This window comes from Rosa rugosa, chromosome 5, assembly GCF_958449725.1.
Source record: "Rosa rugosa chromosome 5, drRosRugo1.1, whole genome shotgun sequence".
Classification (NCBI taxonomy): domain Eukaryota; kingdom Viridiplantae; phylum Streptophyta; class Magnoliopsida; order Rosales; family Rosaceae; genus Rosa; species Rosa rugosa.
The window spans coordinates 53,829,153-53,842,992 of NC_084824.1; the positions used below are offsets into that span (position 1 = coordinate 53,829,153).

General features: G+C 41.1%; 1 protein-coding gene across 1 annotated transcript; it reads left to right on the forward strand.

The window, feature by feature from the left end:
- Nucleotides 1-1,756: 1,756 nt before the first annotated feature.
- Nucleotides 1,757-6,546, forward strand: LOC133711900 (UPF0481 protein At3g47200-like). Its single transcript, XM_062137975.1, has 3 exons — nt 1,757-2,907; nt 3,155-3,368; nt 6,469-6,546. The coding sequence occupies exons 1-3, from the start codon at nt 1,757-1,759 to the stop codon at nt 6,544-6,546; spliced, it is 1,443 nt and encodes a 480-aa protein (XP_061993959.1).
- Nucleotides 6,547-13,840: the final 7,294 nt, after the last annotated feature.

The window sequence follows — 13,840 nt, forward strand, 5'->3', positions numbered from 1 at the left end:
GACTGTAGGATGTCGTTGGGTATTTACTGTGAAGCTTAATGCAGATGGAACTATTAATAGATACAAGGCGAGGTTGGTTGCCAAAGGATATACACAACGCTATGGGATTGATTATGAGGAGACTTTTGCACCTGTGGCAAAGATTAATACTGTTCGGATTCTAATCTCACTTGCAGCAAACAAAGATTGGCCCTTGCACCAGTTTGATGTGAAGAATGTGTTCCTTAATGGGAATTTGGAGGAAGAAGTGTACATGGATGTGCCCCCAGGTGTTAAGAATTACCTAAGTGACGTTGGCAAGGTGTGTAAATTGAAGAAGTCTTTGTATGGCCTGAAGCAGTCTCCAAGAGCTTGGTTTGGAAGATTTTCAAAGTCCATGAAAGCCTTTGGATACAGACAGAGCAATTCTGACCATACCTTGTTTATCAAACGCAAGAATGGTAAGATTACAGCTCTTATTGTGTATGTTGATGACATGATTGTTACAGGGGATGATCCGAAAGAGATGAATGAATTGCAAAAGTATCTGTCAAAGGAGTTTGAAATGAAGGATCTGGGACAACTGAAGTATTTTCTGGGTATTGAAGTTGCAAGGTCTAAGAAGGGGATTTTGCTTTCACAAAGGAAGTATGTACTTGATTTACTTGCTGAAACGGGGATGCTGGACTGCAGACCAATGGAGACACCCATTGAGATGAGTCACAGACTTGCTATTTATCCTGATCAAGTTCCAACTGATAAAGGGAGGTATCAACGTCTTGTAGGAAGGTTGATTTATCTTTCACATACTAGACCTGATATTGCTTATGCTGTGAGTGTTGTTAGTCAATTTATGCATTGTCCTAGTGAAGAGCATATGGATGCAGTCTTTCGTATTTTGAGGTACTTGAAGATGGCGCCAGGTAAAGGGTTACTGTTTCAGAAAAAAGATGAATTGGAAGTTATTGGGTACACAGATGCAGATTGGGCTGGTGATAAAACTGACAGACGTTCTACATCTGGGTACTTCACTTTTGTTGGAGGGAACCTTGTCACTTGGCGTAGCAAAAAGCAGAAAGTTGTTGCCAGATCAAGTGCAGAAGCTGAGTTCCGAGGTATGGCACACGGAGTCTGTGAAATGTTGTGGATTCGTAATGTCTTGAAAGACCTGGGTTACAAGCTTAAAAAGCCTATGGATTTGCATTGTGATAATACAGCTGCCATTGAGATTGCACATAATCCAGTTCAGCATGATAGAACAAAGCATGTGGAGGTTGACCGTCATTTTATTAAAGAAAATCTTGACAGAAAGGTTATTCGCTTTCCATTTGTAAACTCAGAGGAGCAATTAGCTGATGTTCTTACTAAAGGAGTGTCCAGGAAGGTATTTGACAGCTCAGTTGACAAGTTGGGCATGATAGACATCTATGCACCAACTTGAGGGGGAGTGTAGAATCGCTGTAAATCTGTATGTAATTAGGATCTTATTTAATTAGGATATCCTACAATTATGGAAAGATTGTTTCCTATTAGAGTTAGACTACTCCTTTGTACTTGTATATATACACCCATTGTGGGATGAATAGAATTATTGAATTAACCCTGAATTGAAGTATTCTTTTCTACTTTTGTGAATCTTGGTGCCTCTTTATTCTGCATGAACAAAACAGTGTTCAATCATGTAGCTGCTACATACATATGAAGCACCAAGAGAAAATGCATAACAGATTAGCAATGGTTCTAAGATCACTTTTGTTGACAAGCTTTTGATAACTGCATGGGGCGAGGGGGAAGGAATACCAGCAATTATGGTTTTAGGAGTGTCACATTCTTTGGCACTGATTATAGTTTCGTTTTCTCCAGGGAAATAAAGACTTCGGAAATGGTAGAACCAACTGTTCAGAGCGAACAAATAGAGAATGCACCCGTATTGTTCTCGCAGGAATGGTGTATCTATAGGGTTCCCAGCCAGCTCCGCAATGTAGATGAAGCAGCATACACTCCTCAAACACTTTCAATAGGGCCTTTCCACCATGGAAATCCAAAACTGAGGGACATGGTGGCCCATAAGAACAAATATTATGAGTTGTTTTGCAGACGTTCTGGGAAAAGTGAGGATGAGCTAAGGAGCTTCATGATGGATCATCGAGAAACAGTTCTAAATTGTTATGCCGGTACCATTAATTGTGACATCGACTTTTTGAAACTCATCCTAGTTGACGCCTGCTTCATAATTGAACTCTTTTTGACTAATTCTGAACAAGAACAACATTGTGCACATTATTATATACTGAGATCACCGTGGCTGAGGAAAACGGTGGAGAGGGACCTGATACTGTTGGAAAATCAGCTTCCTTATTTTCTTCTTCAAAAGCTATATGACTTTGCCATACCTACCTTTCCCAATGGCCATCTTGGCAATGGAGACCAAGCACAAGGACATGCTCATAAAGATAGCACCAACAGTCAGCAATGCTGCTTCCCTTGCTTCCGGCCCGGTGATTTTCAAGAGAACCCCATCCAATCTGAACCTATTCAACATGGCTTTCTTGAACTTACCTGTAAGTTTTTTAAGGCATACACTAAGGGAAAATCTGTCAGGAATGGATTTGAGCCGAAACACTTCACTGATTTGGTTAGACACTTTCTATGTCCATACAAGGAACTGTTGTGGGTAAAAAATTATGATCAGCCCGTCAAAATTAAATACCATGCAACAAAGCTGAAGGTTGCAGGAGTGAAGTTTGTGCCACTTAGAGAACCATTTGTTATAAAGGAAGACCCTGTGTTGACGTTTAACTCAGCATGTTTGGCACATAAGGAGTTGAAGCTTACAAGACTTTGGGCAGAGTATGAGGCAGGATGCATTTTTCGAAACACCATGGCCTTGGAACAACTTATGTATCCAGAAAAGCCTTATATTTGCAGGTAAGGTTATGATATGTTAACATTTCTCATATGTATCCTATTTCATGTAATATTTATTACTTTGAGAACTCGTGCTACCACTTCGACAACTCATGCGGTAACTAGAAAAAAGTCTTCGTTAAGATAAATAAGGTTTTCATTAGAGAAACGTAAGTTCTCGTCTAAGTAATTAAGTTCTAATAAAAGTAGTAACTGTATGCATGTTATATGTTAACATATTGTAAAATTTTCCCATATTAATTTGCAGTTATTTTTCGCTGATGAATCAACTCATTAACTCTGAGGAAGATGTGGGTGTTCTGATTGAGGATGGAGTAATCTTCAACTTGCTAGGCAGCAACAAAGCAGTGGTAAACATGATTAGTTCCTTGTGTGAGCAGATTAAGGAGGATCACTCCTGCTATAGTGAGATCTGTCAAGACCTTAATAGTCATTATAAGACAGTTTGGTACCACCCCTTGGTAATAACGAGACAGGTTTACTTCAAGGATCTTTGGAGAGGCAGTACAGCTATACTAGGATTCGTTGTCCTAATTTTCACAATTCTTCAATCCCTTCAGGCATTCGAGTTGCTTTAATTACGCTCCGTGCATGGAAGCCGTACCTGATCATCTATCAGCTAGCTCCACACTGCTGATGTAAGACTTATAATTAGATGTTTGTTATGTATGTTCTTCTGTGATTGTTGTTTGTGAATTAATCTTGTGGTGCGGACATCAAGTATGGAATGACTCAACGGCTTCAGAGCAGCTTTTGATCATTAATTGTATTTAATTATGAAAATAATTTAATATACAAGAACCATTCTTACTGCCTTTTTCTATACCAAGCTGGCTAATTTATCTTTTCTTTAACTTAATTTAATTATCAATAATCTCAGCAAGCTGGCTTTAAGGGCTCGAACAGATCGATGTGCAAATCAGTTTTGTACCACGATCATGTAACGCTGTAGCTCACAGGCTAGCCAGCTTAGCTTTTGATGACAATTGTAGTGCTATTTGGTGTACTATACCTCCAGATTGTATTCTAGACGTTCTGAACTTTGATTGTAATTAACAGTGCTAATTGCCATCAATAAAGATAATTCTTCTATTAAAAAAAAGAAAATGATTTGTGGCCTCAATTTTAGGTGTCATGCCATGTCACCTATACACATCACCTATTTGTCAAATCATGCCATGTAACTCTTGAGAAAAATATCATCTTATCCTTCCAAATCATCTTATCCTTCCAAAATTTAATGACTCTAAGTTATTTTGGCTTTCTAAAAAAAAATTATTTTAGTTTTTTTTTTTTCATTACACTCATGTTTAGATTTAAATAACAATTTTTTTCTCCAATTAAGAATAGAAAAATTTCATGTAATCCAGTCAATGGACACATAAATTCGATCACAATAGATTTGCATAACACATGTATATGAATTCAACCTTTGTTGGGTTCTTGTAAATTTTGAAAATATAATGTGAAAAATACATATTCATACGATTATATATATTCTTTTGTTCATTTTTTCCTCTTTATGTAGCATTTGAGTTTATTATTTTTTGTTTGTTTTTTTCCATATATTTAGATTGTAGATGATAATTAATGGCTGTTACTAACATGAAATTTTTTCTTACCTCTTAATTTAGACATACGTATTTTTCAAAATCAATTTATTAATGCTATTTTTTTGGATGAAATTAATCAATGTTTGGAAAGAAAAGTTAATGCCTATTTCTTGACACCTAATTCAATATATTAATGCTATTTGGAAAGAAAAATTATAGGAAAGAATTTAATTAAATTAAGAAAAATATTGGTTAAAAAATTTGTAGACATATCTCTTAAATTAATACATAATTAATGGCTTATCTTTTTTTTTCGTCACCTAATTAAATTCATTATTGTAATTGATTCACCCCCTAACATCTGAAAGGAAGTATAAAAGGGTAAAGTTGGTGTTGCAATAGTATGATGTGGCAAGATATATTACGTGGAATTGAAAATAAAATTTGTATTTGCTTACATGACATGACACCTAGGATATGAGGCCACAAATCTTAGGCCTCATTGAGGCCCTATATCATTGCCCTTAAAAAAATACCAACAATCTCACCATGGTCCTATATATGGCAATGAGCGCCTCATATCTAGGAACTAATTACCAAGATAGCTACTGATATTTTAACCACAAAAGTGCTTTATGCAAAATTTGGACCTTCAATAAGCTAGAACACATCGGGAGCCAATTATATATTCTTCTCAATATTTTTGTTGTTTTTTTGGAGAATGTGGTGAATATAGGAAATATTACATATAATAGGTCACCTAAAGGAGGGCTATGACAAGATTGAGCCATCCTTAGAAAGCCGTAGGGCTGAACCCAAAATAAACACTTAAATAGGACTACCTAAGACACAACATTTTCCAACATCACCATAAGTCACTAGTAACATGACACTACTAGGGAAAGGATTGGAACGAAACCAAGAGCTAACACTAATATTATTCATTGAACCCTAAGACCACCCTACAGAGAGGAGGCTCCTAGGGAACAATTCTAAAGTAAATCCTAAACAAATCTAGATTTAAAACCCTAAATAGACTAAGCCCAAAACCATTCAAGCCCTGCCCCTAGACAGCCCAAGCAAGTCCTATCATGCCACCTTTTGACCCCAATCCATGCCGAGAGCAGTAGGACTCCAGCCGCCGCTGACCCGTGTCACCTGCATCGCTTGGACTTCCTCCTATCACCACCACCGACGCCTGCACACCCCGCGTCCGATACAAATCAGACGGCTGCAAAACCAAAGCCAGCGAACCAAATCCACGAGGACCACGACCCAGCCAATTCTGACAAAACTACCTCCTCCCCCGCGCACCCCCTATTATGCACAACCTGGCCGACCCCGCCAACTCACGAGCCACAATCTAGGCTAGAAACGATCCAGCCGACATGCCAATGCGCCAAGACGCTTATTTCTGTCCCAACCCCCACCTCCCACCTAGGTAGGGGTAGTAGATCAGAGATGAGATCGACTAGGAAGACCTGTCCGACGACGACGCCATGGAGGCTTGCTGTTGGACGGAGCAAGAAAAGATAGCGGCTGTTCCGAGAGAGAGAGAGAGAGCAACCCTACTATTTTGTTGGTTTTGCAGAAAATAGCGTTTTAAAGTCTAAATATGTTTTTGTTTCTTCCTTTTATTTTAGAGGACATTCCTGATCCCTTTTTTCTTCTTTGTTTCCATTCATGCATGCAAGTAGTAATTGAATTTAGTGTTTGAAATGATCTACTGCAAGAGATCACTTATTAGACCGACTTAGACACACACACGCACACGCGCGCGCGCACACACACACACACACACACAGAGGGCCCTTCTATTGAGGCATTCTTTTTTTTGGTCATTTTAAGGGATAACTTATTAGACCCACTTTTAGATCACATATCCACATATCCACTATTTAGTTTTTAGGTCTATACGAGTATATTACCTCTGCAAATTTTCATCCAAATTGATAATCATTAAGGAATTCAATACTGTGATTTAAAATTACAAACATGTATGGTTCAGGTTGGACAGTTGGGACCAGCTAAATATGTTCAGGTTGTTGACCCCTTGCTCTCGAGCCAGTTGGACTCCGGTGATTAGTGCCTCATATTCTGCAGTGTTATTCGATGCTTTAAAATTGATTGTTAAGGCATACTCGTATGTGAAGCCATTTGGATAAGTAATAATGATGCCAGCACCACTGTGTTTGTGATTAGAAGAACCGTCTACGTGTAACTCCCAAACTGCAGCAGTCCCAGGTGCCGGGTCCGTTTCCACTTGGGGCTCGTCACCTTCAAGTGGGATAAACTCGGCATGAAATATGCTGCTGCCTGGCCCCATATTGTTCTTGGTTTATAGTGAATATCGAATTCACCCAATTCAATTGCCCACTTGACTAACCTGCTAGAGGTCTCAGGTTTCTGCATATTTTGCTTTAGAGGATGGTCCATGAGGACATGGACAGTATGGGCCTGAAAGTAGGGCCGAAAGAGTCTCGCCGAGATAATCAGTACCAATACAAGTTTTTCAATATCAAGATACCGGGTCTCGACGTCTGTAAACTCTTTACTTGAGTAATAGATAAGGAGCTCATTATCTGTCTCCCGGTGGGTCAATGTTGAACTGACAGTGTTAGCCAAATAGCCACCTCAAGTATAAGGATCAAGTTATAGTGTAGGGATTTCAAGTAGGGGATATCGTACCCAAAGGATTGGAAAATCCCACTCTAGTTAGGGAAAACCGAGAGGATGCTAGATGAATATGCAAATGTACAAGTCATAAACAAGGGCTCACAAGTGAACCAAAGTTCATGGTGAATATATGCAAGATGGTGTAGTGGTTTGATTTTTAACTTTGGAAATGATTTCAAATCAAATTAGCACAAAATGAAACTTGAAATGTAAACTAGGCTATGTTAAACTACATGTGATAAAATGGATGGAAGTTAGAGCTTTTGGCTGTTCACCATAGCCTTCCTTACATGCATTAATGTTCAAACTATAAGTAATGCAATCCCAAGTATCCAATTACCCTCTTAGCATCCGAATAAGACTACAAAGGCCTAAACTCCTTTGATTTTATCAATTTCCACCGGATAAGTGCGAAACTAACTACCTAAGAACAAGTTATATTACCGGATAAGTATCAATTCCTTGCTTCTAGATGTATAAAGCATTGAGTTTAGATAATCAAGCCAGCAAACCAATTCTAGATCTAGGTGATTTTAACTCACTACCCTCACATACACACCTAGTGTGCTATAATGCTTTCAATGTCCAAAGCTAGCTATTCTCTAAACATTGTTCATATAATGACATATGCAAAGTATTCAAATTATCTATATTCAAATACAAGCATTCACTAAAGTAGGGATAGATAAGTGACAAGTGATAATCAAGTTGAGGATGGTGTAGATGAACTCATGAAGGCATTGACATGGTGCAAATGGTGATGGTGATGATGATTCCTCAAGTGATGCTAGACTCCTCTCCTTCTTCTTCAAAGGTTGATGATGAAATATGAGATGAAGAGAGAATCAAGTGGTGAAATGGTGGAGTGGTGAAGCTTTTTGTCTATGACATGGAATGAGTAGACAGAAAAGATGATGAATTTTGTGGTGGTGGTAATGGAGATTGTGAATTGATCGTGGTGGTGATGGAGGTTTGTGGAGGAGATCTAGGATTGTGTAAGGAATAGAGAGAAAAAAAGATGTAATGGCTAAGTGTGGGTGATGGAGTGTTGGAAAACTTGTAGGAAGATGAGATGCTTAAATAGATGAAGATAGAGGTGTGAAAATGATGATGAGAAGCCAAGATAGCAGCTCAAGCATTGTAAGAAGCATGGAGGTGGAGTATGAGAGTACTAATAGATCCTAAAAACAAGGGGAAAATGTATGGAAGAGATGGAGTAAAAAAAATGGAAGTAATGATGAGCTATTAAAGAGAGTAGAGTAGAAAAATATGGCTAAGGGAGAAGAGATGAGTAGCTAACTCTCTTTATGGGAAGCATGAAAATGAAGAGTGTTGGAGTGATTTGGGGTCACTAAAGTCAAGGTGACAAGCATGGGAGAGAAAGTGTGCATAAGGATGCCTCTTATCCAAAAGATAATATGATGGATTAATCTTGTCATAATCTTGTAAGATTCTTCTAAGACTCTCCTTGATAATTGCAACATCATAGACCTTCCAAAAATTCATAAGAAATCCGCCCAAAGAAGATTTTCGGCCAAAGTACCCTGTTTTGACAAGGATATGTTTTCTTTCTCTGGAGCTTCATTCTTGGATGAGGATTGACTTGATATTGCCGTGATTCTAGATAGTTCTTGACTTATCCATGATCTATGCCATCATATCTTCAAGAATAATCAAAAATATTCTAGAAAAACTCCAAGTAAGTCACCGGAAAAGATCTCCCAAAAAGGTTCGTGAAAAGCTTACAGTTTCTGCCTTATCGGGAAGCCTATTATGCACTTGATTTCCTGATGCCTTGTTGATGATTCTGGCCATTTCATTGGCTCATGTTGAATTAAAACATCATATGTTTAAGGGGTATTAGCCGTTTCTATAAATATACAGTTGCAAGAATGCAAGAAACGCTCTCCAAAACTGTTCCCAAAAAGCTAATTCTAAAATTGCAGTTTTCTGCTTTGCAGTAACTGTTTTGCATAACGATTTCTGTGGACTTTCCTTGTAATTTCCAGGAAATAGAGTGATCAAACTTAGTCATTTGCATCACTAATTCATGGTCCATGGCTTCATTGCTCCATTTAAACTTCTATTTTTCTAGGATTGCTTCATGAAGTACTTGTGCCGCCAAAAGTGGTTGTACATGAAAAATTTGCCTAAATTTCACTTTTTATCCTTTTGTCAAGATTTTCTACAAAACATGAAATTAGATAAGTCAATACTAAATTGGACTTTTAGAACAAGTGATTTCCATGTTTTGGGGCATAAATAAATATATATATATATATATATAGGCCCGATCACAGGCGGACGTCCGCACTGTCGCTAAAGTGCGGACGTCGACGCAGCAGCAGCTTTCAGGCTGCGACGGCGGCGCGCGGCTTGCAGGAGGGAGGCCGGAGGCATCCCGGACAGTTCTGGGCAGCGATCGAGGTCGGAGGAGATCGAGGTTGCACGTTCTGGGCAGCGGCCGGACCTGCAACTGCAAGCTTCTGGGCAACGCCACAACCTTGTCGCCAGCGACTCCACCCGATTGCAGACCGGCTTCTCAGACCCCTAGCCCCCCTCCGGCAAGCCCCGCCGCGCCGTCGAAGCTTGATCGAGGCCGGAGGAGCGGCGTCCACACTTTTTTTGGGTTTGCGGACGTCCACTCTCGAACGGCTCTCTCTATATATATATATATATATATGGAAAAATTTCACTTTAGCACCCTGATGTTTGACCTCCACATCATGTCAGTCCCTGCAGTTTCAATTTAATCAACAACACCCCCATGGTCTCAATTTCGATCAGCTGTGTCCAATTTTTACTGTGCCATCCAATTTGAACGTTAACTTTGACGGAGGGGCCCACTTTTGGGGCTAAAAAGGTCATTTCAAACACATTTTCTTCTTTTCCTATTTTTGATTTCCCATTTTTCATTTTTACAAATACACACTTCCCTCCACCAACCCAGCCAGCCAACCCCTCTCTCTCTGCCTCGACGGACTCTTCGAGGCTCTTCTCTCTCTTTCTCACTCTCTCTCCGGCGTTGAGATCTCAACGTCTGAGCCACGAAAATGAAAACCGCCGCCTTCACTCTCTCGGCGTCTCTCCCTCTCCTCAAGTCTCGCCGCCTCTCCGCCCAAACCTCCACCCTCAGATTCGCTCCCACACGTGTCTCCGCCTCGCTCAAGCCTGACACCGCTCTCACTTCCTCCACCAATGATGCCCTCTCCGCCTCTCTCTCCCGCCGATCCTGGTCCGTCTCCTCCTCCGATGACTTCAAGCCCTGGACTTTTCTGGCCCTCGATTGGAGTCGTTTCTTCGGCCCTGGGTATAAAAATGGCCTTAAAGGTAGCGACGACGATGGAGGAAGTCAGTGGTTTTCTGGACAAGGAGGAAGCAGAGGTGGTTGAAGGGTTCAAAACGGTGAGTCGTTTGCAGAGGCATGACCGGCAGATGCCGGAAATTCTCCTTTGGGTGGCAGTCGCAGGAGCTAGAGGGTAGGTGGGACTGCGGTGGGTTTGGTGGTGGTGGTGGGTTCGTGCTGGGATTCATAACCGGCGGTCGGGCCGAATTGCTTTCTAGGTTGAGGGAATCGACGGTCGATTCTATTTGAGCTTGGTGGAGTGGGAACCGACAGCGTTGAGGTCGTGTAGAGAGTTGCCGATGAAGGAATTGGGCGGCGGCGTTCTCATGTTGTATTGTTGCACCAGAACCGTACTCCCCATTTCAAATTAACCCATACTTTTTCCTTCTGGGTTGAAGATAGTGGTATAGTGGTGTCGGCAATAGAGTTTGGATGCGGTATAAGAGGGCGTGGTGGTTGGAATCTCGGGCTTGACGAAGGAGGATTGAAAAGCAGTTTGATGCCGCCATCGATGGCTTCCACTACCAGATGGTACAGAGTGCGGGCTATGGTGGCCATTGTAAATGATGAGGAGGAGGATGAAGAGAGTACGATGAAGGAGAAGAGGAAGAAGAGGACAAGAGTGGAGAATGAGGAGTTAAGGACGGCTGATGTGAAGTTGCGAACCATTAGGGGCACATTAGGAATTTACCCCTTCATGTGGGCCCACTTGCTGGGTTTGTCGGAGCCAGCTCATCATTTAACGTTTGATTTGAAAGGCTGTCGAAATTTTGGGCATGGCTGATCGAAATGGAGACCTCAGGGGTGTTATTGATTAAATTGAAACCACAGGGACATAATGTCGAGGTCAAACATCAGGGTGCTAAACTGAAATTTTTCCTATATATATATATATATATATATATATATATATATATATATATATGAATTATGATCCAACGGGGCAGTTTTGGTACTGCCATGCATGTATAGGAATAAGGTTTCTCCTAGTATTGGTTTGGACAGTAGTAGCACCACAGCTAGTATTTCTTGATGTGTATGAATACTGTCTCATGCTCTAGGCCTCATGTGATGTGCTCTACATGTTGTGTCTTGAGTATCTTGAAAAAAGGGGCGCACTTATCAATCTGTCAAGCGAGCAATGAATCTGCCTAGAGTGACGATTCTCCCGCTGAGACACTGACCCTCATTCTAGGGTCTTGGGTGTTTGCATGTCAAGTATTGCCTATACTTTTTCAAGGTTGGCCTCAATACCCTTCTCACTAACTATAAAGCCTAAGAATTTTCCCCTACTTACTGCAAAAACACACTTTCCCAGGTTTAGGCACATGCCGTGATATATTATGATTTAGAAGATGATGTCTAGGTTCTTGGTGTAACCCTCTTCCATGAGGCTATTGAACAACATGTCGTCGACGTAGACTTCCATTATCCTGCCGATATGCTTAGCAAACATGGCATTATGTGCCCCCACCCTCGCGCATCTTTTAGGCCAAAAGGCATCACTTAGTAACAATATAGGCCCTTGTCCGTAGTGAAAGTTGTATGTTCATTGGTCATCAGGGTGCATTTGATCTGGTTGTACCCTTAGTAGGCATCCATGAAACTGAGTAGTTTATGCCCGACGGTAGAGTCCACAAGTTGATTAATTATCGGTAGCGAGAAACTATCCTTGGCACTTGCCTTGTTCAGGTTGGTGTAATGGATACACATTCTTCATTTTCCATTTGCTTTTTTCATCATGACCACATTAGAGAGCCAGGAGGGGTACAATACGTTCCAGATAAAGCGTATGTCTTGTAGCTTTTTGACTTCTGCTTGTATTACCTTGTACTTCTCTACATTAAAGGCTCTTCTTTTCTAGCTTACCGGCGGGTAGTAGGAATAACACTAAGCTTGTACATGATCAGGTCCGGGGAGATGTCGGGCATGTCGGCATATAACCAAGTGAAGAATTCTTGCTTGGATTTCAAAAATTTGATCAAGGCATCTCAAAGCTCCAGGTCAATCTTGAACCCTACTGCACCTTCCTCTGGGGGTGCTAATCAAAGATGGAGACTGATATTATTTCCTCCGCTGAGTCAAGTCTCGGCAGCTTCACTGCATTTTTCTTTCATGACTTCTACTCCAACTCAAGGTCCTCTTGGTGATCATTAAGCTTGTTAGAGGGAGAAGGCTCATCACCTACCGAGAGTATCTTGTTTCAACCCTTGGGCCTCGCCACCGTGAGTGAGTTGCATTATCTCGCTATCTCTTGGTCACCTTTGATTGTGAGGATTCCTCCCGATGTTGGTATCTTCATCATTAAGATGTGTCCCGCTAGGAAGCATTGTAGTCCTCATATAGCGTCTCGGCCCAATATCACGTTGTAGGAAGAGGGGCAACCAACTATAATGAACTTGTGTAGAGACAGAGGCAATGGTGGGACAGGTACCTAGGGTGACCCGGAGCTTATCAGAGCCCAAAGATTGAGTAATTTCCCCTGACAAGCTGATTAATGGCTTATGGTTATAGTAAAGCTTGTTTCTCCCACGTCGAAGTCCCTTGTAACAATCATTAAAGATTACACTCACTGCTGCCCCTGAATCTACCAATTCCTTGCCATATATTTAGTGATCAATTTGCATGGTAATCGGGAAGGGATCGTTGTGGTGTCGGCATATAGTGTCTTCAGTTCTGTTAAAAGTTACCGTGTCCCAGTCAACTTGAGTCTCTTCACAATCCTGATGGAGTACCAATACCTCTTTGCCTCGGGGTGCTGGCGTTTTACCTGGCGATAGTTCTCTTCCCTCGATGCCCCACCATGTATAGTCAGTTTCTTACTGTAGACTAGTACTTCAATGGCATTGGCTCTGGTAGCAGGAGTCCTGTATTGCTATAACTGGTCAATCTACATGAGGTGCTCAATTGCGTTTTTCAAGACATAGCATATGTTTGTGTTGTGCCCAACGTCTTCATGATAAGTACAGTAAGTGCCAGCGTCCTCCCGGCTAGGCCTACTTTTGTTGAATTTCATCTTTGGGGGCTGGGGTATGATATCCCTGTGATTATTCCAAATTTCTTCATATGACACAGTTAAAGTAGTAAATACCTCATACTTGGGCGTTGGTGCCAGCTTGGTATATGGCGTGTCGCAATTGTGGTTACCGTTGGTATATTGTTGTCGCTGCTTGTCTTGACACTTGCCATAGTTGGGGGTCCTCTTATCCTGGTTATATCCACCCTTGTCACGTTGCCAATCCCTGGATTTGTCTTGCTGGTTCACTGCTGTGATGGTGCAGCGGTAGTCATAGTCACAGGTACCCCGGATGGTTTGGATCAAGAGGAAGGCGGACAATACTATCCAAGTACATTTGAA

What these genes read in the sequence shown, in the direction of transcription:
- LOC133711900 (XM_062137975.1), top strand. Translation starts at nt 1,757, where the DNA reads ATGGGGCGAGGGGGAAGGAATACCAGCAATTATGGTTTTAGGAGTGTC. An exon ending in GAAAAGCCTTATATTTGCAG is followed by an intron (nt 2,908 to 3,154) that starts GTAAGGTTATGA and finishes ATTAATTTGCAG; the next exon opens with TTATTTTTCGCTGATGAATC. An exon ending in CAGTTTGGTACCACCCCTTG is followed by an intron (nt 3,369 to 6,468) that starts GTAATAACGAGA and finishes TGTATGGTTCAG; the next exon opens with GTTGGACAGTTGGGACCAGC.